This window comes from Phaseolus vulgaris, chromosome 2, assembly GCF_051622355.1.
Source record: "Phaseolus vulgaris cultivar YP4 chromosome 2, ASM5162235v1, whole genome shotgun sequence".
Taxonomy (NCBI): Eukaryota; Viridiplantae; Streptophyta; class Magnoliopsida; order Fabales; family Fabaceae; genus Phaseolus; species Phaseolus vulgaris.
The window spans coordinates 40295131-40322805 of NC_143499.1; the positions used below are offsets into that span (position 1 = coordinate 40295131).

The following is a 27675-nucleotide window of genomic DNA, read 5'->3' on the forward strand; positions in this document are numbered from 1 at the left end:
TTTGAATAATTATTTTACCTCATTCTTTTCTAATTCCTTGTTCTTTTCTAATTTCTCATTTTTTTCTCACCTTTATCTCACTACACTCACATATATTAGTCACTCAGCACTACTATTCGTGCCTATTCGTGCCATGGTTCCCTTTCCTTCTCATTCTTAAAACCCTAAAACCATTTTTATTTTGTCTTACCTTATTCTCTCCACAAACCTTAACCACCACCATTTCCATTTTGCCTCATTGTTGGCTACTCTCCCTACCGAAGCTACATCAAAACAACTCACCATCATGTCTTGGAGCTTCACCACCTTAAGTAGTGGTTACATGTTTGTTCATATACTTTCTCTTTCATTTTTGTTATTATTTTTGTTATCGACATCGGGTGAAAATCTTAATCATTTTGTTTTTCAACGTACCATGGGATGAATTGAAAACTTGTATCGTCTTGTTATGAGACTGTAAATTTGCAAATCTGATTACAACAACTTTTGTTTGCTTTAGGTGATATTTTTGTTCACAGGAATGACTTTTGTTGTGTTTCATACTTCACGTTTCAGAATGTTGCGTTTGTTTTGCCATTTTTTGTTGACATATTGTCATAAAATGTTTGTGTTTATTGTGATGTTAGTGGGTCTCACAAATTTTTCTTTAATTAATGAGTGAGATTTACATGTAAATTAGGAAATGTGTATCAGACCACATAAAAGAAAGAGCCTAATTTATTTGTTTTTATTTGCTTTATGTGCGATTTGTATGTGAGAGAATAGATGTAATACAAAGGAACTGAAAATTTAATGCTCACTCAATATATAACTTTAGTACGATCTATATGTGTCACATCTATTTATTAATCATTCTTATTATAAGTAACACAAATTTTTACTCCTACTCGTGTACGTCATTTAATTCCTTTTAGTTTAAATATTTTTTTTTTCAGCTCATTTGCAAGTTTAAATTATCCTTAACATTTATTTCACTAAGTCATAATTAACTGTATTAATAACACCTTTAAAATAACATTATTAAAAATAAAAAAATAGAGATGTAATTTAATATATATATATATATATATAAATTTTAAATTATATTTATCATATGTATATATACATAATTTAAATATTTTATATATTGTTTATTTTTTCCAAAGTCTACATTATTATAAAAAATAGAAAATGATTGATCCGTTTATTACCTTTTCAAATAAAAAATATTATCCTAAAAAAGTTAAAGATGTAAATTATTTTGTATAATTCTTTATTGTATTCCAAATTCCAAATACAAGTTATTAAGATTAAATGTCTAATTTGATACGTGTAACGACAACTATGCAACCTATACAAGGTGTACTTGACACCTTACTTGCATCACTAAGTATACATTTATAAATTAATGCACATTTATGTAAAATTAAATTATTACTAATATTATGTTATTTCATCTTGTAGGGTCAATGACAATGGATAGTAATTATTTTTCGACAATCTCTTGTATTTTTGTGTTCATTGTATGAGAAAAATAATAGTCTGACAATTAGAAATATACTAGACGCGTAAGTTTTTTATTATTTTATTTCCTATGTTATATAATTTTATAATTAATAAAATTTTAATGTATGTAACTATTTATAGAGTTATGGAAACTCAGTTTGAAAAAACTTTCACATGTCTCAGAAAAAAGTTACAATGTACAGTCATTCGTCTTACTATTATTAAATTGTAATATATAAATTATTAAATTGTAATATATAAATTATAAATTATTATATTATAATATTTGTATTTATCTTGTAGTAAATGATCATAGTATTAGTTAACAATTTTGTACTAAAGTCAACATATTAAATTTTAAATATTTATTATAAATTATCATGTTATAACTAGCTAGTTAACATTTTAGTACAAACTTCAACATATTAATTTTTAGTTAAGATTATAATTATTTAATTCATTTAAAAATATTTGTTTGAGAAATGTGTTTATTATGCAGCGTAAAAGGTACATTTTCTATAACAATTATTCCTAAATTTGTCATAAAATATACTATTTTTTATGGTTGATTTGCTTTAACCATCATTAAAATAATGCATTATATGACAATTAATATATTATTTGGCATAAAAAATAACATATTCTATGATGTTTAAAAAGTTATATATAATAAAAAATAATATTTTTTTATGATGAGTGTAGTTTTAATTGTCATAAAATGTATTATTTTCTACGATGATTAAAGACAAATGAGACAATTTTTCTTTGACAATTTTTCTAAATCTGATATAAAAAATAAATTTTGTATAACGATTATAAAACTTCCATAAAAATTAATAATATAAAAAAATATTTTTGAACCATACAGAAAATGTTTTATCACACTACTGTGTCATAATTTAAAAATATCATTTTGTATGACTTGTATTTTCTATATAACTCAGTATAAGTTGATAATTTATTTAAAATTACACTAATTTGTTAAGAATAAAAAATAAATTACAATTAACATAAAATATATATATATATATATATATATTAAATAATAACTTTTTATTGTTAAGTTTTTGGTTTGTTGAAAGACACACATCTAATCTAATGTTTGTTATTATTGTATAAAAAAAGTTGTCAACCTTAAAAAAAGGAAATTTAGTTAGAGATGAATTGACTATATTTATTTTATATTTTTGGAAGATTTTTATATTTTTATTTTTTCGTGAAGATGTTATTTCCTTATTTAAATTATTTTTATTATGATCAAATATACAATTGTTTGATTACTTTAAACAATTAAAAAATAAATCTTATCCTATTATATATATATATATTATTTTATCTTAATTATATTTTAAAATTACAATATCTTAAATCTTAAATTATCAATTTAGTACATATACAACAATAAGAAAATACAAAAAAAAAACATAGAATATCCATGTTCAAAATTGGGCAAGTTTAATTTTTTTCTTCCTTTCTTCTAAATCTTAAATTTATATTGTTTCTTTAACATTATTAATTTTTATTTAAATTATACATTAGTATAAATATGGAATATATATATATATATATAATATTTAAATAAATATATAAAATAAAATTATTTTAAATATGAAATTTTAACTTAAGATGAGATGTATGTGGAATTGCTTGTGTTTATGCTATAAAAAAAAGGTTTTAATGAGTATTTATTTAACTTTAATTTAATGTAACTTTTTTTCTTATAATTCATATATTGAATATCATAATTCCAAAATACAATTTATTTTTGTATGATTTGTGTTTTTCTGTATAACTTATTATTATAAGTTGATAATTAACTTAAAATTACACTAATTTGTGAAGAATAAAAAATAAATTGCAATATTTTGATAAAAGATCTACCCACTACATGCATTATTAATTATCAATATATTAATATTATTAATTAAGTATATTATTATCATATAATGGAGGATGCACCTAGTCAAACAGAACAGAATGATAAAAGATAGAGTTTATCTGTGATTAATCATTTATGAAATTAGAAAAAGAAGGGTATATTATACTAATTTTTTTATTGTTGGTGTTATTTATTGGGAGTGGCTTATGCATTAGGAACCCAAGTACAGTTTTTGACCTTTCGTTTTCCGGATCTAGGGTTTCTCCTCTGTGATCATCATCATCATCTTCCACGCGCACACCCATCATCAAACCCTAGCTACCACCGAAACAATCGCATTTCTCACGCGTAAACAAACCTTTTGCCGGCCTCCGAGTCGGAGATTCACGATCTACACACCCCAGCCAGAGTCGCGATTCGATTTTTTGGAATATTATTTTTTATCCGCCATCACCTTCAATCACGGATCTAAAACTTTCTCCTGAAACAAAACGCCCTAATTTTCATTTTTGTGTTATTTTATATGTACATTCCCTTTCTGGTAATGCAAAAATCAGATGAATCTTTAAAGTGTTGTTGACACGGCCATGATGTTGATGATGATGATGATGATGAATACTTTTTCCCTTACTTACACGGAATCTTGACGGAATTTTCAAAGACTTTTGTGTGTTGTAGTGATTTGATTTGAAGGAACAAAAAAAGAGAATGTATAAATCGGTGGTGTACCAGGGGGAGGTGGTGTTGGGTGAGGTAGAGGTATACCCGGAAGAGAACAACTACAAGAACTTCCATGTGAAGGAAATCAGAATAAGCCACTTCTCGCAACCAAGTGAGAGGTGTCCCCCACTTGCTGTGCTTCACACTGTTACCTCATGTGGTGTTTGCTTCAAAATGGAGTCAAAGACTCAGCAGCAGGACGGCCTCTTTCACTTGCACTCCTTGTGTATCAGAGAGAACAAGGTATATAGTAACACTTTAAAAAATTAAAAGGGCACAAAATAAATTAACTATTAAAGCACTATCTTCCATGACAATTTGACTCTGGACTTAATTAATCTTTGGATAATCCAGGACTGCACTCAAATCTTTGGATAACCCACTTATGACTTGTGTGTTAATTTTGTAATAATTTGCCTGGACTTAACAATCTGCTGTTTTGAACCCAGATGAAGAAGGAACTGGCTAATTGGTCACTTAACAGAGACCCAGGATTGACATTACTTCTAAACTGAACTGAGTTTCATGATGTTCAATGAGGCTATTTTATGAAAGACTATTGTTTCTGGTTGATCTTATGACAATTACTGCTAGGGTTGGTTGTCATGAAAAGTATGTGATCATAGTGAAATGTAGTATCTATGCTGACTTGGGTTTTAGTTGAAGAAAGAATCTCAAAACCCTTGAAGATTACAATTGCGGTCTAGGGTGTATAATGATGACTTTTATATTTTGAACAGAATTGCAAATATGTTAATGTATCATTACTTTTTTTATGAGCATTGACCATTCATGTTTATCTCTTAAATATAAGAAGTTAACAATAGTATGTTTTATGTTTCCTACAAATTCCCTCTGGATTTTAACAGTAGTATGTTTTTGTTTCCTACAAATTCTCTCTGGATTTTAACTATGTTATGATGTTGGACCCTGCAGACTGCTGTAATTCCACTAGGTGGGGAAGAAATACATTTGGTTGCAATGCATTCACGAAATGATGATAGACCACGCTTTTGGGGATTTATTGTTGCTTTGGGACTTTATGATTCATGCCTCGTTATGCTAAATCTTAGATGTTTGGGTATAGTGTTTGATCTGGATGAAACACTTATCGTAGCAAACACAATGCGATCATTTGAGGATAGAATTGATGCACTCCAGAGAAAAATAAATTCTGAGGTAGATCCACAACGAATTTCTGGCATGCAGGCTGAGGTCAAGCGCTACCAAGAAGATAAGAATATATTGAAGCAATATGCTGAAAATGATCAGGTTGTTGATAATGGGAGAGTGGTAAAAGTTCAATCTGAGATTGTCCCCGCATTATCTGACAATCATCAGCCTATAGTTCGGCCACTTATACGGTTACAGGATAAGAACATTATTCTGACACGCATCAATCCACAGGTATTTATTTTTGTATCCGATAGTTTTGTTGTATCTACTGCCACATATTGGGGATTTGTATTTTCCTTTTAGCTTTATTAGTATACTTTATACCTGTTTTAAAATGCTTTTTTCTGGACATTAGCTAATTTCTCTATTGGTTCAAGTAAACACTTGATCGAGGCACTTTCTCATTGTCATTGATGTGACTGCTGCCTTGTTTGGATGAGTAATGTGATTTTCACATTATAGTGCATTCATTGTGCTATCCTATGCCCAGATGTTTAATTCTATGATATAGACATAGATAAGCTGTTTTTATCTATTTTGTCTGGCATATGCAAGCATATAGACTTGTCAGAATCATAAATCTAACAAAATTTTGTGTTTGGAAAGATTCGAGATACAAGTGTTCTTGTGAGGTTGAGACCTGCATGGGAAGATCTTCGGAGCTATCTGACTGCAAGAGGGCGCAAGCGTTTTGAGGTTTATGTGTGCACAATGGCTGAAAGAGACTATGCACTAGAGATGTGGAGACTTCTTGATCCAGATTCAAATTTGATAAATTCTAAAGAACTGTTAGGTCGCATTGTATGTGTTAAGTCTGGTAAGTTGCATTGCATGGTTGTTTTCTGTTCTATTAGTTTTGTTTTCAATGACAAGATGTATATTTGTAGTGAAGCACCTAAAAGAAGCAAGCTGTGAAAATGAGAACAGCTTTATGTTAAAATTCACCTATCTGAGACTGATATGCAGATTTAATCCTGCTGCTGTTTCATTTACTTTTAATAATTCTAATATGGTGTTTCAATAATCCATTATAGGTTTGAAGAAGTCATTGTTCAATGTCTTCCAAGATGGTTTATGCCATCCAAAGATGGCATTGGTAATTGATGATCGATTGAAAGTGTGGGATGAGAAGGATCAACCTAGAGTGCATGTTGTCCCTGCATTTGCTCCATATTATGCTCCTCAAGCTGAAGTAAATTTTCTTTCTTATAGAGTTGGAAGCTCAATATCTTCAATTGCATTAATGGAATTTCGCCCTTTCTTCACTATATGAACTTATTCAACCTGTTTGTCTTGTAGGCAAGCAATTCTATCCCCGTCCTGTGTGTTGCAAGAAATGTTGCTTGCAATGTTAGGGGTGGCTTCTTTAAGTAAGTTAGAGTGTTAAACCTTCAGAAAGTAATTTTGACTTGTTATCTCTACACCTTAAAGAAAGGGATATGCATAGATTCACCAATTTTCGTTGCCTATCTGGGGGACAACTCTGTTTAATAGTTATAGGTTGCTCTTAGAGCAGTTTACTTATCTTAAATCAGTATAAGAGTAAATACTTAACTGGATTCTTGAACCTAATTAAGTCCTATGATTTGGTGACAGAGAATTTGATGATGGTCTTTTACAAAAGATTCCTCAAGTTGCCTATGAAGATGATATCAAAGATATACCTATTCCTCCTGATGTGAGCAATTATCTAGTTTCAGAGGTTAGTGTATGTCGATGTACAAATATACATATTTTGTTGCCTCTTATCAGTTGGCTACTGTGTTAATGTCAAAGTAATATTTGTATCATTTCATTGTGTTTTACTGGAACTCAGGATGATGGTTCTAGTGCCATTTCCAATGGAAACAGAGATCCATTCTTGTTTGATAGCATGGGAGATGCTGAGGTAGAAAGAAAATCGAAGGTACCAACCCGAGCTCCGAATGAACATGTGAGAACTGTGATATCTATATATATATATGTATGATTAAACATAAAGCTTGTGTCTTTATTTATTAATTTTTTAACTGTTCTTGCTGCTAGGATGCACTGTCAGCAGCTTCAACTATCCCTGTGACAACTGCTAACCTAGACCCCAGACTCACTTCTCTTCAGTACGCAATGGTGTCTTCTGGCTCAGCTCCTCCTCCAACAGCACAGGCTTCTATGATGCCATTTACCCATGTACAGTTTCCTCAACCTGCTGCACTAGTAAAGCCAATGGGTCAAGCTGCTCCTTCCGAATCTAGCCTGCACAGCTCTCCTGCTAGAGAAGAAGGTGAAGTACCTGAATCAGAATTAGATCCAGATACAAGGCGGAGGCTTCTCATATTGCAACATGGACAAGATACCAGGGATCATACATCCAATGAGCCTACATATGCTATTAGACATCCCGTACCAGTTTCTGCCCCTCGAGTATCATCACGAGGGGGTTGGTTTCCTGCAGAAGAGGATATTGGTTCACAGCCACTAAACCGGGTAGTACCTAAGGAATTTTCCGTCGATTCTGGTTCATTGGTTATTGAAAAGCACCGGCCTCATCATCCATCCTTTTTCTCTAAGGTTGAAAGTTCCATTTCATCTGATAGAATTCTCCATGATAGCCACCAAAGATTACCAAAGGAGGTAATGCCTATGTTTGGCTCTATCATCTGAGGTTTTACAGTTGGATTAGACTTTTAGCTTATTTAGTCAATTAATCTTATAAAGATAATTTCTGTGCAGATGTATCATAGAGATGATCGCCCAAGATCAAACCACATGCTCTCAAGTTATCGATCTTTATCTGGTAAGCTGTTAGATTTATGATTGTTTCTTTCTAGTCTGTTCCTCCAAATTCTCTTGTAACGATTAGTGTTTGGCTGCAGTTAATTTGGTTCTGAGTGTGTGTATAAATATTTCTGCTTAAGTTTGTTTTTGGTATTAATGTTTCATAGATTTGTTTTTTTGTCTCACTATTACCCTTTTTCTTCATAATAAACATATCTCTTGAGATTATTTCCTTTGTCCCCATTCATTTACTTTTTAACTCCATGTTTTTTATTAATGCTTCACAGATCTGTCTTTTTTTTCGTTCATATGTATACCTTTTTTCTCTTCCTAAAGTATCTCGAGAGGATTTCCTTTGTCTTCATTCATTTACTATTTAACTGGACACAATAAGCATTAAAAATGCATTATATGAACTTGAAAATGTTTACTTGGGACTTGTTTGTTTTCAAGATATATGGTTATATTTTCCCAGGATCTCTATAGGCAATGTTATGACAGAATATTTTGGAGAAGAGTAATATAACCACACAGAAGACGCAAATAAAGCAGAATTTTCTGTCCAGAGTCATAGACTCCTGCACAGAAGAGTTTTCTGTCCAAATTTCTAAAAAACAAAACACATACTCCCATTCCCTATTACACACATTTTTAATGATACGCTATTGCTTGTAACTTTCTGCCATAGGCTGGCAACATGACATTACTATTTAACTAATTCAAATAATACTCAGTCTAATATTAATACAAGACACTTGTAACAGAATTACACAAACCAATAAAAATAAGTCAGATAGTTGCTTTTTTAAAGTTATTACCAATTTTTATCCTTATTAATTATCATTAAGTTACTTTGGTGGTGCGAAGACATCTGAAAGCACCACTATCAATAAAGGAAAATAGAGAAGAAATAATAAATGCTTCCTAGCAATCGTGAAATACGTTATAAAATTACCATCAATATCTTCCAAATGGTGCCTTGTATTGTATTAAGGAGCGAAGGGAGGATATAAATACTAATGACAGTTATTATTTATTACACCTATTTAATATCTAACCACTATTAGTTTCTGCCAATAACTACCTCTGATTCTCTGTTGCACTTATGTTATTATTGAGTAAATTAAAACTATGGGCTAGCATTTAATGCGAAATGTTTCCCAATTTCGATTAGTCAAAACAAAAAAAGATAACGTGGTAGATGGAAATAGGAGTTGAAGTTAATGTTGGTTGGGTTTGAGAGTAACTTCTGTTCCCCTTAGGAAGTAATATGTCTATCCTTTACAATGGGAGTAAAATGCTAGTAAAACATAGGCATAGTGGTCATGCATGCCCAGCACAGGAATGTTATATTCCCACTTTTATTGGAGTATTTCTACAAAACTTGAAACAAACATGCCTTTGTTGTTGTGCTTTTTGTTTTGGTATGAGGTTTACACAATTTTTCTTCCAGTTCTATTTGTTTTAGTGTTAACATTAGAATGACATAATTTCATTGTTGTTGTGAAGTTGATGAAATACCCTTTAGTAGATCATCTTCCAGCCACAGGGATCTTGACTCTGAATCTAGCCATTCGGTTTTTCATGCGGATACTCCAGTTGTAGTATTACAGGAAATTGCACTGAAGTGTGGAACTAAGGTGAGTACAAATATGTTTCTTTGCTAGTAAATAATTAGAGGGGCATCATTGGATACAGTAATTTCTCTGTGGGATGTTTCTAGTTTTAAAGGTTTAATTTGAACAGGTGGAATTTATGTCATCTTTGGTTGCAAGCACAGAACTGCAGTTCTCCATTGAGGTATTTTTCATTGTTGACTTTGTTGATTATGTTTGCATCCATTTTTTCATTTTATATTTTTCTCCAGGGATTCAGACTTATGAGTTAGTTTAATTTTTTATTCAGTGGGTATAAAATCTCTCTCTCTCTCTCTGGCGCTTGCACTCTTTTTAGAATTGGTTACTGTGTGATTTCTACTTTCCCCCATTCTTAAATAACAGGAAAAAATTTAATTTTGCATGCAAAGTGTATGCACACCAATCGTTTGAAGTTTATGTATTAAAACAGAAAGTTGGGTAACCTTGATGAATGGATATTATTTTTTCTGGAAAAAAGTTTACAAATTTAATATGATCTTTAGGTTGGAGACTCAAAACTGATTTCATCTTGCTTCGTGTAGAGTGAAGTCACTTGTTAAAATATTTTTTTGGTTGTATTTTATCAGAATTTATTGATTTGACTGTCTACTCATAATTGTCATCTTTATTTGTAGGCATGGTTCTCTGGAAAAAAAATTGGTCATGGATTTGGAAGAACCAGAAAGGAAGCTCAACATAAGGCTGCTGAGGATTCTATCAAACATTTGGCGGGTAAGATGTTCAAATTTTTTTATAGTGACTTGCTTTTGCAATTATTTTTCTTGCATTGTATTTTTGGCAATCCCCTCCATCAAAAGAGCCTGCTTGTTAACGGATGTATTGGCTTGATATTGACCTACTCAATGGTGTATTAAGCTCATCCATGGCCCTGCTATCGATAAAAGTTCAGTGTGAATCTTGTTAGAGACAAACCATTTTTGGGCCTCCTCCTTGCAGCTTGAGAGAGTTGATTTTTGGAAGCAAATGGTCAATGTTTTAAGCCATGTTGCCTGCTCTTTATTATTAAATTAAAATTCAGCATAAGGTGAGGTGGGCCTATGTAATATCCATGCTTCAAGCTTAAAAGGCTCTTGATTAGGATCTTTAGTGATCTAAAATGGTAAACCATTCTTGGGCGTGCCTCCAATAATTAAATCTTTTAGGACAGTTGGTATAATAGTTCTTGTCGTTTTATTTATGATGAAAGAAAGTTAATTGGTTAAGGGAAATGGTTACATGAATAAGAAATTATGATTATAAGTTGATTTACAAATTTTAATCAAGTTATAAACCGCCTAAAATCTCTTGCATGGTCCCAATGTTGGAAAAATAATAGCTGATAATGATTAAACAAGTTTTTTTTTTCCTTTTTTTCAAAATTTTGTTTTCATAATGTATATTTTGACCATTTTTGCTGTTTTTGTAGATATATATTTGTCTAGTGCTAAGGATGAGCCTGGTTCCACATATGGGGATGTGGGTGGGTTTCCTAATGCAAATGACAATGGTTACATGGTCATCGCCAGCTCTCTTAGTAATCAGCCATTGCCTAAAGAGGATTCAGCTTCCTTTTCAACTGCATCTGATCCATCAAGGGTTTTAGATCCTAGGTTGGAAGTCTCTAAGAGGCCAATGGGTTCAATCTCTGCCCTAAAAGAATTGGTAAATTTTTTTAAATTGACCAACCTATCCCTCCCCAACAAAAAATTATCTTTGTTAAATTCTGTTAAGTGTTTGTGTTATTAATATGCTATAACTTGTGCGCTCAATTTCTTCAGTGCATGATGGAGGGTCTTGGTGTCAATTTTCTCTCTGCACCTGCTCCAGTGTCAACAAATTCACTTCAGAAAGATGAAGTACATGCACAGGTTTGTAATCAAAAGCTTCAGTGGTCTGAACCAGTTGATTAAAAATATTAGCTTCATTGCATTCCAAAGGATTATACTTTGTTTCTGAACTGTCTTATTTATTTATGTGTTTTAGTTCTTTGTTTTTTTACTTCAAGAGATAGATTAAGAGAGACATTATGCTGGTACTTTGATTCTTTTTCTATATATTTGGTGTCTCCAGGATAAAATTCAAAAATAGTCACTTTCCTTCTGTGTATGTGGTTTATGCTTTTATTTTCAAGGGAAGTTGAAGGATGAGTGTTAAATAGTAATTCTGAACATTTCTGTCACGTTGTTTATCCCTGCATTTTGACCCTTCCTCTTTAATTCTGGCATTTTTTAAAATAGAAAAGCTCGGGCAGTATCTAAAATAATTTGTTTTCTATATATTAGGTTGAAATAGATGGCAAGGTCTTTGGTAAAGGTATCGGTTTAACATGGGATGAAGCTAAAATGCAGGTCTGTCATTTTCTTTAATTATGAAATATTATTTATGAATATATTTGTCTTCTTCCATTAACTTCTTCACATATGGTGTTGAAGCACTAAAGATGCATTTTTTTGTTTAGGCTGCCGAAAAGGCACTAGGAAGTCTAAGGTCAAAGCTTGGCCAAAGCATTCAGAAACGTCAGAGCTCTCCCAGGTCCGTTAGTTTGATCAGCAGATTGTGTATATTTAATATTCTTTACATAATGGATGGAGTTGAGTTTATACTTTCCCTTGTTCAACTTTCTTGATCTAGCGGGTTGTTTGCACCCATTTGATTTTTGGAATTGACTCCATCTTCACAAGCTACCAGTGATGATGAAAAACCTACAATAATACGAAGCCATACCTTATTGCAAGCCTATTGATTTCCTTAAAATTTATGTATATATGGTGCAGTGCGAGCGGGCTTATCTGCTTTTAGTCAATATTATAAATAAAATAAAAAATAGACAACTCAAATACTTATAGAATTGACTCCATGTTCTAACAATAAAAAATATGCTGGTTTTAAAATTCATTTGTTTCTTACCCCCTTTCTGTGCACCTTTTAATAACTTTTTCTTACATAGTATTTTTGTTTTGTGAATCAGGTCACATCAAGGATTTTCAAATAAACGTTTGAAGCAAGAATACCCTAGAGCAATGCAACGGATTCCCTCGTCAACTCGATATCCCAGGAATGCACCACCTATTCCTTGAAAAGAGTACCGGACTTTCCAATCTCAGATTCTGATATGACTGTTGTTGAGGCATGTGTATATGTTACTGATTCAACAATGCGGAGAATGGTTGTTGGGTTGGACCATTTGCATTTAAGTGGGTGCTTGGCCTCAGTCATTATGTTACTGAGCCCAAAGCCAAAATAGAACACCCGCTTTTTGTACCAATAGAAGTTCCTCACTGAAGTGGGGTGCTATACTGGTCAAAGATGTTGTAGGATACCCTCATCTTGGTTCCTTCCAACTCCCAAGCAATGCAGTATTGGTTGTGTATCCTGGAAATGCTATGAGACCGGTTTCACAAGACGAGATGATGAGGCAAGTCCGATGCTTACTTGCTTTTCTGTGGTTTATATACATGATGCAGCATACTCAGAGTAGTAACCTTATTGAAATTGAGAATTGATTCAGCTTTTTTCTAACTCAAGTAATCGTACAATGATTTAGTACAGGTCTTCATCTTTTTTCTTTTCTTAATGCATGGAAGTCGGTTTTCGCTAACCTATCCGGCTAATAGTTTTTCATTGCACTAATTCTGTCACCATTTGCTCCTCCGAGGATTCTGTTATTGCAGAGTCTGAGGTTGGCAAATTTGCATAGTATTGTAACTCACTGATGATGTAATACACTTATCAATTGTGATTATCTGTGAATTTTATTCCCAGTCATTTCAAAAGAGAAGTGTTATATGTACAACAATGAAATAGAAAGGGAGAAAGGTGTGTGATGTGATGAGTCCTAGGATAAAGAGAGAGAAATGTGCACAAATGACAATTCTTTGAAAATTTAGGGATGAGAGTTATCTAAATGGGATAACAAAATATGGGAATATAAGAACAAATAATTTAGATTTAGGTGATGGTAATGATGGAGCCTCCATGGATTTTGTTTGCCAAAGAGTTGATAAGGGTGTTAGGTGGTGATCAAAATCTTGAGATATTACTTTACTTTTTACACTTTATTTTCAACTTAGTGGATGCTCCCCAACTACAAATTTATCCCTGTTTTCTTTATTTTTCTTTTTAAACGGATCACGCTTCATGATGGTCTAGCGAGTTCAAAATGAAAATTTTTTGTTTAAAAAGTACGTCATGCAGATAAATTTTTTTTTTCAAAATAAAATGTAATAGTCATGTGAAAAATTCTTGACTTTGAAATGACAAAAATAAATTCATGCCAGAGAATAGCCTCAAATGTACTTCATTTCAATAATTAGGTTTTGAAATTGTCTCTCTTTGATCCTTCACTCAACAAATAACAGTCATTTGTTAACCAAATCAATAATTACTATGATGGTAAGAGAACAAGTACATGCATCACCAAAGTTTAAATCAGTTACAATTTTATTCATTCATTTTTTGTTAACGACTATAAGTATATTATTCTCGAAAATGAACTTGTCTGAAATAAAGGCAATCCTGATCGCATTTTTGGGTACATGTTTAAATCGATTACAGTTTTATTACTATCAGAAACATAAGTGTATTTATATTTTTTTATATATAATATTATTATCTTATAAGTTTATAATAATTATATGATAAATTTAAATTTTTTATTATAAATTATAACGAGAAAACACTAATTTACAATATTATGATTTTTTAATACAAAATAAACAACTTAATTATTTTTAAACTGTTAGACAAACACCCAATATTTTCAAAAAACTAAATCACTCAATATCTTTAACAATCCCTACTAACTTAATGTGTTTGACTCAATATACCCTAAAATTCAATGTGTAATATGTTATTGACCATTAAATACATAAACTACATTAAAAAAATACAATAAACATATAATATAGTAATCCATAAACTATATATAAGGCACACATGGGTCTAATCATGCAGTTTCTTCCTGCACCCTTACATTTTTCTTCCTGCACCCCCACAATGTTATGCAAAGATCAAATTGTCCTAATAATTTTTTAAAAACTCTAAAATGCACTTGATCTATATTTATTTTTTTGCATTATGGATTATGGAATCCAGAAAAATTTCGAATTGCCACTTCCGGTAAAATTTCGGATCCACCAATCTGTAATTCAAAATATGCATTTCTTCACATTCAAAAATCCATCATTCAAAAAAAGCATTCTGGATCCACAAATCCGTAACAGAATTAGGCTTCCAATTCAGCAATTCAGAAATCAATAATTTATGCAAAAATTGCTTCTGGAATACCTCCTCATCCAGAAAAAAAAAAAATTCAATTCTGGATTGATGAATCCGTAACACACTCCCAGATTCCTATTTCCGGTAACCATGGTGTCCTTTTTCAAATAAAAAGATTAAGGCCAGTTTTGGGATTTAAAAAATTGTGGGAGTGCAGGAAGAAGAAGCCGTCTAATCATTATAATCATACACTTTTATTCTATCACGCAACCTATATTAGGAATAGGCAATTGCTTCCTGCACCCGATCAATTGTGATTGGCACCCGACACATTTTTGAAAATCCTAAAATGCCCTTGTCTTCTTCATTTATGAAAACATTGAATGGTGAGGAAGAAGAAGTTCATGAATGTGTGAAGCTTTGGTTTGAGCTGCAAAAGAGAAGGTTGTGCTTCGTTCATTGTTGCTAAGTTGAGTGTAAGCTTCGTTTGCCAAGTTAATGAGGTAAGTAATCCATTTTCGTTCGTTTTTGGTTTTTTTCTCGAGCTCAGCTGGTCCCGGATATCGGAATTCGGAATTAAAATTTTCTGCCTACGGATATTAATATCCGGAAGTCAAAATTTTCAATACGGATAATAATATCCGGAACTAGGATTTGCCTACGGACGCTGATATCCGTAGTTCATATTTGCCTTACGGATGAAAAAATCCAGAACCAGTATTTGCCTTACGGATGCAAATATCCGTAGTTCATAATATTGCCTTACGGATATATATATCCGGAAGTTAACTGTTGATATTATTTTGGTTATGGATTAATTTATCCGGAAGTGAAGTGTTCATTTTTTTCAGCAACCGAATGGATACAACAGAGTCATACATGGGAGTTTTAGGGGAGATTGATGTGTGGGATGGATTAGATGATGTTGATCTGGAGCAGTCAACAAGTTATAACGCATTAGATAATGAACACAGGGCACATGAATGTAGTGAGGCATTTTCTACAAATGAGGTATGGTCAATGTTGGGTTGTGAATGTTTTTTATATGAATTATTTTTAAATTTGGCATGATGATCAAGATGTTCTTTTAAATTTTTAAGAATGTTATTGTAGGTATTTCGTGATCGAGATGAGCTGTTAGATTGGGAGAGAAGTGTTGGCTATAGTTATGGGTTTGTCATTGTTATATTAAGGTCAGATACATGGACGGGCCAACGAGGAAGGATGACCTATGTATTGTTAGGTTGTGAGAGAGGAGGTAAATACAAACGGTATAAAAAAGAAGTAGATGTCAGTCAAACTGGAAGTAGGAAGTGTGAGTGTCCTTTCAGATTGCGAGGCAAACCAGTCAAAGGTGGTCAATGGTGGAAGGTTGAATTAATTTGTGGTTCTCACAATCATGACTTGGCAGAGACAATGGTGGGTCATCCCTATGCTGGAAGGTTAAGTATAGAGGAAAAGGTTATGGTTGAGGATATGAGTAAAACTGCGGTGAAGCCAAGAAATATTTTACTAGCCATGAAAGAGAGAAATGAGAAGAATGTGACAACGATTAAGCAGGTTTATAATGCAATCACTGTTCACCGAAGATCACAACGAGGTCACAGAACAGAAATGCAACAACTGATGTTGTTACTAGAGCGAGACAGGTACGTGCATTGGTGTAGGTGTGATGAGGTCTCTAATATTGTGCAAGATATATTTTGGACACACCCAGGTTCAGTAAAATTGGTGAACTCATTTAACATTGTCATATTAATGGATAGTACGTACAAGACGAACAAGTATAGGATGCCGTTACTTGAGGTTGTTGGGATTACGTCTACAGGTTTGACTTTCTCCGTTGCATTTTGTTTACTAGCAGCAGAAAAGGAAAATAATTTTTTTTGGGCCCTTGACAGACTTAAAGGGTTGTTTTTAAGAGTTGATTCATGCCCTAGGGTGGTGGTATGTGATAGAGATGTTGCCTTAATGAATGCAATTAGAATGGTGTTTCCTGAAGCTTATAATTTGCTATGTCGGTTTCACATTGATAAAAATGTGAAAGCAAAATGTAAAATGTTGGTGCATCCAAGAGAGGCATGGGATCAAGTAATGGAAGTGTGGGGATCTGTTGTGAATTGTGATATTGTTGAGGCCTTTGAAGATCGTGTCAATGCTCTTCGAGTTGTCTGTTCTCCATGGCCTATATTTGTTGATTATGTGATGGATACATGGTTACGTCCACATAAAGAAAAATTTGTCAAGGCATGGATAGATAAGGTGATGCACTTAGGAAACACAACAAGTAACAGAGTTGAGGCGGCACACTGGAGCCTAAAGAGAGTTCTTCAGAATTCGATGGGGAATTTATGTTTCTGTTGGGATTCCATCAATAAGAAGATTATTTTACAACATAATGCAATCAAAGATTCATTCCAAAAGAGTTTGCATGTGGTTGGACATCAGTTCAAGGTTACAGCTTACAAAAAATTGTTAGGTTTTGTGTCTAAATATGCTTTGAACCTTATTTCAGAAGAACTTGATAGAGTTAAATCAGTGGGGTTTGATAAAAGTAGGTGTGGATGTAGTCTTACATGTACTCATGGTCTTCCTTGTGCGTGTCAATTGGCTTCATTTGGTGTTGGTAGCATACCACTTAAATCAGTACATGTGATGTGGACTCGTTTAAGTTTTGAAGACATTGCTACGGAACAATCTTCATTTGAGTTGTCAATTGATAAAGAGTTTGAGGTCATCGCGAAGCGGTTTAAAGAGTTGGATGTTGCAGGTAAGGTTAACATCAAAAGTAAATTGCAGGATATTGCCTTTCCAGAGAAAACATCTATTTACGCACCAGATCATAAGGTGAAAACAAAAGGTGCTGTAAAGATGTCTCGTCCTACCAAATTCATGAGATCAACTAAGCGAATCCCTTCTTATTTTGAACATGTGGATTTCTTACACTCACAACATGATAGTTGTGCAAGCAAAAAATCTAATGAAGAAAGCTTACCAGAAATTGTACCAGCAAAATGTATTCCTTTCCTTGATCAGTTCCCTGTAGGGTATCATCCATATATTGTTGATGTTGTTGACGTTAGGGCTGATGGCCATTGTGGCTACCGTGCTGTTGCTGCCCAATTGGGAATGGGAGAGGAGTCATGGGCTGTTGTTCGAATGAATTTGTTAAAAGAACTAAGTGAATGGAGACAAGAATATGTTCAACTCTTTGGTGGTGATGATAGATATGAATACTTGAAGAAGTCACTTCTAGTGGAACACATGTCTATGGTACCAACCACTAAAACCATTTCATTTTTACATTGCATTTCTTTATTTAACTTTGTTTCTCAATTGTACTTGCAGGCAGGAACAAATAAGTGGATGACAATTCCAGACATGGGATATGTTATTGCAAATCGGTATAATGTCATTCTTGTTTCTTTGTCCATGTTACAATCATTGAGTATTTTTCCTTTAAGAACCCAAGCACCAAGTAACTTCCGTCAACACCGAATCATTGCAATTGGACATGTCCACGAAAATCATTTTGTCCAGGTATAAACTAAACCAATCAAGATTGATAATCAAGATTGATGTGCTAAATCAAGATTTGTGTACCTTATATTTATTACCTTTATAGGTCAAGCTCAAAGATGGTTGTCCAATTCCACCTACGGATATATTGTGGGCATCACATCGTTATCCGGCGGCCCAAACTTGGTCAACATACTACACTAGCCGGATACAAGTTTATACCCAACTAATGTCCATTAGACGATATTTGTAATTATAACATTTGTAATAGCATAATTTAGATTTATGGATGTTTAGTATATTTGCAGTTGTCCTACACACAATGTTGAATTCACTGAAGTTTGTGAATACAGATAAAAATATTTGTCTACGGATAAAAATATCCGTAAGTCACACTTTTGCCTACGGATAAAAATATCCGTAAGTCACACTTTTGCCTACGGATAAAAATATCCAGAAGTCGCAGTTATGCCTACGGATAAAAATATCCGGAAGTCGCAGTTATGCCTACGGATAAAAATATCCGGAACCCACATTTGTGCATACGGATAAATAAATCCGAAAGTGTGTAAATTGTCTACGGATAAAAATATGCGTAAGCCAGTGATTTGTGTACTAAAATAAAAGTAACGTGAAGCAAGAACCGATAAGGATCATATTGAAACATATAAATAAGGTTCAGATACATTGTCATGGATAAAAATATTACATAAAAAGAAATCGTAATACATCTGACATATTGAGAAATCCTAATCAATCATTCCTACGTGCATGTCTCCTGACATAAACAGCTCTTTCATCAGTCGCTCCTCGTGCTAACATAATGGCTGCTTGTATGCCTTCCCAAATAGGGCTGCCCTCCACGACATCGCCATGATCAAGTAATGGCTGCAATGTCTCTGTAATTCTACGACAAATACCCTACAAGCATGAATGACATACTATTAGAAAAAAAACAATAGAAATTAATATGTTAACAAGGTTAGAAGCATACCAGAGCAGGATGTGACTCCTCATGATGACTTGGCACTGCTTCGTGATGACGTGCATCTGAGGGTACCGGTACAGGACGGTCATCCTCATCTGTATTAATCACATATGAATGTGATACAGATCTAAACCAACCCATGTACTCTTGGACGCAAGCGTCAGGATGACGTGCTATGGCATAGTCATGTATGACATAATCATTGAAATGTAACCATCGACGGTCCATTTCATTTGTATCCGGATGACCATGTCCAATTACAGATGGGTTGCGAGGGATGATCTGTGTATAGCCATATTGACGCAGAACACGTTCTGGCATGTGCAGCTGTGTCCAATTTCCAAGCCTCAAATAACCACAGAATAAGGAAATCCACTCGAATGGACGTTCTTCCTTGTGCTCGTTGTATGGACAAAACCGAATGGAAGCTGGTGTCAATGTATCCAACTGTGATCGAACAACAACAATTAAAGTACCTTTTCCAGCATCATACAGCCTGCACCGAGGTTGATCTTCAGAATACAATGCTTGCGTACGTCTCATCCCTATAGACGGGAAATGCTCATAAATCCACCCCTGCAACAATGTTGCATAACCAGCTAGTTGCTTTGTGTTTGCATAACTACAATCTCCTAGCTGCTCATACATGTGAGTTAGGGCAGCTGCTGCCCAAGAATATCCCCCGGTAAGCCTCAAATCAACAAAAAATCCAAGATAAAACACACTTACTGATGTAGCACTCTTGTCCGCAAAAATAGTGCAACCGACAAGGTGAAGTAAGTATGCTCTGGCAGCCACAATCCACTGCCTCCTTGAGCATGCATCTTGATACACTTCTCTTAACCAGCTCAGGCGCACATGAGCTCCCCGACAGTGTCTTGTTTCTTCAGATGCAAGTGCACGGTCAACACGGAGGGCTTCTACCAATAAATCAGTCGCCGAATCAGAATCTAAGGTTTCCTGCGTGTAAAACTGACTGACAATGGGTAAATGTAACAAATTTGACACATCATCAAGAGTGATGGTCATCTCCCCAACCGGTAAATGAAAACTGTTTGTCTCTGCATGCCACCTCTCTACAAAAGCACACAGCAGTCCTCGGTCTAGACTCTCATAACTAGCATGAAGCAGACCAGCTAAGCCAGACAATTCTACAGCAGCTTCTATGCGCTCATGAGGTGCTCCTAACTTATTTATCTTCCTCCCATGTGAAACGACCTTCAGCTCACCACGATCCTACAATAATCAACATATATCATCAATAATCAGGAATACATAACAAATACAAAAATTTATTTTTCATTACTTACCAAACCATCCCACAACTGTTTGGCTACGTGATGTTCATAATTAACAAGTAAGGACTTATCCAATGGCCCTCCTGGATAGCCTTCATCATCAACTTCAACTTCTTCTTGTTCAATATAATCTTCAAACTCTTCATTTGGAATTGAAGTACTAGGCCCACCCTGTTTTCTTCTAATCGATGCAGTTGGACGCACACGATCCAAATTAGAACTTCCTCCACCTCTAGTCCGCACCATCTTACATTTCATAAAAGTAACATTCAATCCAACATATATAACAAAATTATAACACATATAGTTTAAAACACTTGTGAAAAATTTCACACTAATACGGATATTAATATCCGCAGAACAATAACAACATTCCGGATAAAAATATCCGCAAGTCAAACGTAGCTTACGGATAAAAATATCCGGAACCCACTTTTGAATTACGAACAAAAAAATCTGGAACCTATTCTTGAACTACGGACAAAAATATCCGTAAGCCACTATTCAAGTGCGGATGAAAAAATCCGTATGCCAATATTCATGTGCGGATAAATTTATCCAGAAGCTAATGCTGATCTACGGATAAAATTATCCGGAAGCAAATGGTGATCTGCGGATAAAATTATCCGGAATGTACTACTCTACGAAGAAAAAACGATGAACGGTACCTTGACTTCTTTGACGATGAAGCTCACTCACGACGAAGCAAACCAACTCTGCGAAGGTGGCTCACGGTGGCTGACGGTGTCTCCCTGCAACTTCACGGTGGCTCAAGGTGGCTGCTGCTGCTTCACGGTGAAAGGCACAACTGAAGAAGAAGAACCGTATTTGTTGGGTGCTTGCATTGGGTGCAGATCATAATATATGTGTTTTTAATTTCATTAAGGATAATATGGTCTTTTCACAAATCTGATTGGGTCTTTTCACAAATCTGATTGGGTGCCAGTCACAAAGCATTGGGTGCAGGGAGAATGTGCCTTAGGAATACTCATAAAAACTTAGAAATATGTTTGTGGGAATTTTTTTTATAAAGATCACTATACTCATGTTTCACATTATCTTTGTTAATATTGCTTAAGAATAATATAAAATGAGTGAACTAATTTAAATGACACTACCAAACAAAATCAACAGTAAGTAATACCCACAATATATATTACAAAAGTTAGTGAGGTACAATACTTGTGTAGTTTGAAAGTATTTTATCCTATAAACATCATCGTGACAAATCCAATTTAAAACCATGGAAGAAAAAAAGACAAACAATTATTGAAAGTATTCATAAAAAAAAGAGAGACAAATGGATTGAAAGTAGTGAGAAATACCTAGATGTGAGTGCTAGATTAGTTTAAAGATCAGAAAAAGAAATGGGAGAAACCTTGACATTTGAGAGAGTTTGATACAAAATAGTCAATTTAATTTTTATTTAACTACACAATAGAATAAATGTTAATTTTAATAAAGAAATAAAATAAAAAATAATTGTGTATACAAAAGAGTTATATATTCTTTGTATATTGTTATAGATTTTAAATAAATTGTGGAAACAAAAATGTCCAAGCATAGTCTCCAACATGTTATTATACAGGTCCATTGTTGTTGGCTTCCTTGTAACAAGCCCTAGGAAATTGAGGATTAATGCAAAAATGAAGAAAACAAAATAACGCCGTAACAATCTACCCCTTCGTGTTCTCTCAGAGTCCACTCCATTGCAGTGGAAGAATTTGAATTGAGATTCTGAGACATAACCATGCTCTTGAGTTCTTGAAGTAACTTCTTTGTACGGAGATGATGCACCTCAAGAGCCTGCAAAGAAAGACCCTCGTGTTCGTTTTCTCATCCTATAGAACTCTCCACCTTCCTCACTACAGCTTCCACTACCCTTTGATCCCCGTCAGAAGATTCTCCTCCCTCCTCCCCAAAGATTCGATTTTGATCCCCCCCACCAAGACCCATCTCTACGCTTCCTTCTTCTGCACTCTCATTCGCCTCTACTTGGCTTCTGGCAGGTTCTGCATTGCTTCTCACGCTTTCTCTCGCATGCGTGCCCTTTCTCTCGTTCCCTCCTTGCCCTTGTGGAACGACCTTTTGTATGAATTCAATGCCTGTGGCTTGGTTTCTCAAGTAAGAGTGCTGTATTCTGAGATGGTCTTTTGTGGGGTTGGGCCTAATGTTTTCAGTGTTAACGTGTTGGTTCATTCGTTGTGTAAAGCGGGGGACTTGGGTTTGGCTATAGGGTATCTCAGGAACAACAGTGTTTTTGATCAAGTTACTTATAATACTGTTCTTTGGGGATTCTGTAAGCATGGATTGGCTGATCAGGGTTTTGGGTTGTTGTCCGAAATGGTTAAGAAGGGTGTGTGTTTTGATTCAGTTACTTGTAATATACTTGTTAAGGGGTATTGTCAAGTTGGATTGGTTCAATATGCTGAGTGGATTGTGGTCAACTTGGTTAGAGGGGGGGTTCCACTAGATGTTATAGGTTTGAACACCTTGGTTGATGGGTATTGTGAAGCGGAGTTGATGAGTCGTGCGTTAGCATTGGTGGAGGACGGTTGGAAGAATGGTGTCAGGCCTGATATTGTTACTTATAATACTTTGCTTAATGCTTTTTGTAAGAAGGGGGATCTTGCCAAGGCGAAGTCTCTTATCAATGAGATTTTGGGCTTTCAGAGGGGTGAGGAATCTGGTGTATTAAATGATTGTGGTGTTGAAAATCAGGATGGGATAAGAGATTTGCAGCCAACAGTTATTACGTGGACAACCTTAATTGCTGCTTACTGTAAGCACCATGAAACTGGAGAATTCCTGTCTCTGTATGAGCAGATGGTTATGAGTGGAATCATGCCTGATGTGGTTACTTGTAGTTCTATTCTTTATGGACTTTGCAGGCATGGTAAATTACCTGAAGCGGCAGTATTGCTGAGAGAGATGTATAAAATGGATTTAGATCCTAATCATGTCTCATACACTACAATTATTGATGCTTTATTAAAATCAGGGAGGGTGATGGAGGCTTTTAATTTTCAAAGTCAAATGATTGTTCGAGGCATTTCTTTTGATCTAGTTTTGTGTACAACTATAATGGATGGACTTTTCAAAGCTGGGAAACCTAAAGATGCTGAAGAAATGTTCCAAAGTATTTTAAAGCTCAATCTTATCCCAAATTGTGTCACATATTCAGCATTTGTAGATGGTCATTGTAAGTTAGGAGACATGGAATTTGCAGAATTGGTGTTGCAAAAAATGGAGAAGGAACATGTTCTTCCAAATGTTATTACCTTTTCTTCTATTATAAGTGGATATGCCAAAAAAGGAATGCTAAATAAAGCAGTTGATGTGTTAAGGAAGATGCTCCAAATGAACATTATGCCAAATACTTTTGTTTATGCTATTTTGATGGATGGATGTTTTAGGGCAGGTCAACAAGAGGCTGCTGCTGGTTTTTATAAGGAAATGGAATCATGGGGATTGCAGGACAACAATATCATATTAGATATTTTATTGAACAATTTGAAAAGATCTGGAAGCATGAAGGAAGCTCATTCATTGATTAAAGATATTTGCTCCAAGGGTATCTACCCAGACATTTTTAACTACACTTCTCTAATAGATGGTTACTTTAAAGAAGGAAATGAGTCTGCTGCTCTTTCCATAGTTCAAGAAATGACAGAGAAAAACATTCAGTTTGATGTTGTTGCTTACAATGCTTTGATTAAGGGGCTCTTAAGGCCAGGAAAATATGAACCAAAATCAGTGTTTTCAAGAATGATGGAGTTGGGTCTCACTCCAGATTGTGTTACATATAACACTATGATTAACACGTACTTCATACAAGGTAAAAATGAAAATGCTCTGGATCTACTGAATGAGATGAAGTGCTATGGGGTAATGCCAAATATGGTCACTTATAATATTCTTATTGGTGGTCTTTGTAAAACTGGTGCAATTGAAAAAGCAATGGATGTTTTGAATGAAATGTTGCTTATGGGGTATATTCCTACGCCAATTATTCACAAGTTTCTGCTTAAAGCATATTCAAGGAGTAGAAAGGCAGATGTAATTTTGCAAATTCACAAGAAGCTTTTAGCTATGGGCCTCAAGCTTGACCAGACTGTGTACAACACCCTAATCACTGTATTATGCAGTTTAGGGATGACTAAAAAAGCAAATGTGGTGCTTACGGAAATGGTCACCAAAGGAATTCAAGCTGACATTGTTACATATAATGCCCTTATTTGTGGTTATTGCACAGGCAGTCATGTGGAGAAGGCTATTGATACTTTTTCACAGATGTTGGTGGATGGAATCTCTCCCAATATTTCTACTTACAATACCCTTTTAGAAGGTTTTTCAACTGCTGGTTTGATGAGAGATGCAGACAAATTAATTAGTGAGATGAAGGAAAGAGGACTTGTCCCAAATGCCAGTACATATAACATATTGGTTTCTGGCCATGGTAGGATTGGAAATAAACGAGATTCTATAAAACTATATTGTGAAATGGTAACCAAAGGTTTTATTCCCACAACAGGAACCTATAATGTGCTTATTCAAGATTATGCAAAAGCAGGAAAGATGCACCAAGCTAGAGAACTTTTGAACGAGATGTTGACGAGAGGAAGAATTCCAAACTCTTCAACGTTTGACATTCTAATCTGTGGATGGTGCAAATTATCTTGTCAGCCAGAGATGGACAGGGCACTTAAACTGTCATATCAGAACGAGGCAAAAAACTTGCTGAGAGATATGTGTGAAAAAGGACATGTGCCATCTGAGAGCACTCTCTTATATCTCAGTTCAAATTTTTCTATGCCAGGAAAAAGGGCTGATGCCAAGAGGTTGTTGAAGGTATTTACCCAGAAGAAGAACTTGTGACAAATGGTCTAATGGATGATGAGATAATGCAAAACTCAAACTATGACCAATCCTATACAAAGTGACTCTTAATGCCTTACAAAGTCCAATTGGGATGAGGAAATTAGTGGACTGTATCATCTTTATTTGGCAATGAAGGTGATGGTGTTCTAAGCAACAAGACATAGGTTGTTCGATGACAATCCACATCTTTATATCATAACATAACGATTACTGTCTTGTGATGCTAAACCTGTGATTGGAATTGGAAATTATAGATGAAGTACATATAATTACAAATCCATTACGATCATTCAAGGATTGGAACTCATGAGAAAAATCAAGGGTGAGATGGATCAACAATGAATTTTTATGTGATGGCAGTGGTCAACTGCTACTCCTTTGCCAAGAATATATTGAAGTAGCATACTCAATATGATAAAGTTATTGACAAAGACGGAGTTATAAATTAATTCCGCGATAGTCCTGGCAATCTCAGGCAGTCATTGGGGCGATATACACACCAACTGAAGTTAGGGAGAAAAGAACACAATTCTGCCGTGCACAGATTTTTAGGTATATAACCTTTATCCAATTATTTGATTGTAATATTGTATGGACTGGGATATCTTGAGGATTCTGTACCTTTTGCTGGAGTTATTATCCTATATTAATGTTGGTTTCTCTTAAATGATATACATGTAGTTATTTCTTTCTTTGGTCTAGGAAATATGTTTTAGTCTTTAGTTTCTTTTAGTGCAAAGTATGGTTTCTTTGTTGTTCAGAGGAAGAGACTAGCCGAGTAGAGTGCTATTTCCATTATAGTTCTTTGCTGTTTTATAATGACCTATTAATGTTTCTGGAGAAGTCACTCCTTGATGTCTGGTTAGATGTTGTAAAATGATTTTATTTCTATCTGATCTCTTGACACTGACCTGTGTGCTTTGACTCATTATTTGTTCAGGTACTTTTGTGAGGCCAATTCTGGCATGGAAATGTCTTAGGAGTTAAGACTGAAGAAATCCTATAAGAAGATGGGGTTTATTTTATTCAAGTTACATAAAGCGAGCTTTGGCCAGAAACTTAGGCATCTTTAGGCTCAATTCTAATAGAAGTTACAAGGAAATGTCAGATAAAGTTGTAGTGTCTAGTCTGGTCAGTGGTGTTCCTATTTTACCATCTGTTTTGATGGAGCACCCAGTGGCTACAATGAATTATTAGTAAAAGAAACAAATTACAGGATGAAGACATCCTGAATTTTTGAATCCATATCTGGATATGCTTTGTGACGAGGGGATGTTACTTGTCTATCCTTTTTAGTATAAGCCCTTATTTCTGTTCTCCTTGTTTCACTTGTGATTCTTGTTTATTTGAAAGTCCAAAGAAGTCATTGTTTAAAACCTGAAACAGATAATTAGTGTTAACCCCCTCACAGTGATCAACACAATTACAAGCCTTCAGTGTGCATGTGTATCTTGTTAATGAAGTCATGATTATCGCATTAAACATATTTAAAATAATAGAAGGGTTCTAAACTAAGATCTAAAACATTTTTCTGATTTGAGAAATGTCAATACAATATCATTTTTAGTGGAACTCATTACTCGCTATTTTGTTGACAAACAGAACTCTAGCGATTCCCTAAACCACCTGCCTTGGATTTTATTAGAATTCCTCTAGCAGAATGGTGATATAATATCAACCATCATTCCATACATTACAGTCCTTATGAAGTTATGTTTGGCAAGCTTCCTCCTATTTACCTGGAGAATCAAAGGTAGAGATAATTGACCGAAGTTTGCAGAAAGAGAGGAGGCATTAACATTAGTAAAATTCCATATGAAGAGGGCCCAAGAAAGAATGAAACAATTGGCTGATAAAAAGTGAAGTGAGAGAGATCTTATGACATTGGTGATTTTGTGTATATCAAGCTACATCCATACAAACAGAGCAGTAGCTTTCAGATCTAATGCAAAGCAAAACTAGCACCTAAGTACTTTGGGCCATTCCTGATCGAAGATAAGATTGGAGTTGTAGCCTACAAGCTGAAGCTTCCACAGGGGTCTAAAATCCATGATGTTTTTCATGGTTCAAAGCTTAAAGGGCATGTTAGGGGTGGCACCACTTTCAAGCTTCCTTTCTACA

At 34.4% G+C, this 27675-nt stretch overlaps 3 protein-coding genes across 4 annotated transcripts; all 3 read left to right on the forward strand.

The window, feature by feature from the left end:
* The first annotated feature begins 3496 nt into the window (after nucleotides 1–3496).
* CPL1 (C-terminal domain phosphatase-like 1) lies at nucleotides 3497–13424 on the forward strand. Of its 2 annotated transcripts, none has more exons than XM_068613887.2 (17): nucleotides 3497–4327; nucleotides 5021–5491; nucleotides 5867–6077; nucleotides 6295–6452; nucleotides 6560–6630; nucleotides 6857–6962; nucleotides 7077–7193; nucleotides 7286–7870; nucleotides 7970–8033; nucleotides 9524–9654; nucleotides 9761–9814; nucleotides 10287–10383; nucleotides 11078–11313; nucleotides 11430–11519; nucleotides 11934–11999; nucleotides 12110–12183; nucleotides 12620–13424. In XM_068613887.2, the coding sequence occupies exons 1-17, from the start codon at nucleotides 4073–4075 to the stop codon at nucleotides 12726–12728; spliced, it is 2895 nt and encodes a 964-aa protein (XP_068469988.1). In that variant the 5' UTR covers nucleotides 3497–4072; the 3' UTR covers nucleotides 12729–13424. The 2 variants fall into 2 exon arrangements, with proteins under 2 accessions (XP_068469988.1, XP_068469989.1); XM_068613888.2 differs by having other exon boundaries at nucleotides 3503–4327; nucleotides 7077–7166.
* A 2323-nt stretch (nucleotides 13425–15747) lies between these two features.
* LOC137809487 (protein FAR1-RELATED SEQUENCE 6-like) lies at nucleotides 15748–18640 on the forward strand. The gene is made up of 4 exons (XM_068610595.2): nucleotides 15748–15879; nucleotides 15982–18141; nucleotides 18217–18408; nucleotides 18494–18640. The coding sequence occupies exons 1-4, from the start codon at nucleotides 15748–15750 to the stop codon at nucleotides 18638–18640; spliced, it is 2631 nt and encodes an 876-aa protein (XP_068466696.2).
* Nucleotides 18641–22255: 3615 nt separating this feature from the next.
* LOC137812020 (PPR repeat protein) lies at nucleotides 22256–26871 on the forward strand. Its single transcript, XM_068613889.2, has 2 exons — nucleotides 22256–26106; nucleotides 26495–26871. The coding sequence occupies exon 1, from the start codon at nucleotides 22462–22464 to the stop codon at nucleotides 25549–25551; it is 3090 nt and encodes a 1029-aa protein (XP_068469990.2). The 5' UTR covers nucleotides 22256–22461; the 3' UTR covers nucleotides 25552–26106; nucleotides 26495–26871.
* Nucleotides 26872–27675: the final 804 nt, after the last annotated feature.

What these genes read in the sequence shown, in the direction of transcription:
- CPL1 (XM_068613887.2), top strand. Translation starts at nt 4,073, where the DNA reads ATGTATAAATCGGTGGTGTACCAGGGGGAGGTGGTGTTGGGTGAGGTA. An exon ending in TGTGTATCAGAGAGAACAAG is followed by an intron (nt 4,328 to 5,020) that starts GTATATAGTAAC and finishes TGGACCCTGCAG; the next exon opens with ACTGCTGTAATTCCACTAGG. An exon ending in ATTATGCTCCTCAAGCTGAA is followed by an intron (nt 6,453 to 6,559) that starts GTAAATTTTCTT and finishes TTTGTCTTGTAG; the next exon opens with GCAAGCAATTCTATCCCCGT.
- LOC137809487 (XM_068610595.2), top strand. Translation starts at nt 15,748, where the DNA reads ATGGGAGTTTTAGGGGAGATTGATGTGTGGGATGGATTAGATGATGTT. An exon ending in AGGCATTTTCTACAAATGAG is followed by an intron (nt 15,880 to 15,981) that starts GTATGGTCAATG and finishes ATGTTATTGTAG; the next exon opens with GTATTTCGTGATCGAGATGA. An exon ending in TAGTGGAACACATGTCTATG is followed by an intron (nt 18,142 to 18,216) that starts GTACCAACCACT and finishes TTGTACTTGCAG; the next exon opens with GCAGGAACAAATAAGTGGAT.
- LOC137812020 (XM_068613889.2), top strand. Translation starts at nt 22,462, where the DNA reads ATGATGCACCTCAAGAGCCTGCAAAGAAAGACCCTCGTGTTCGTTTTC.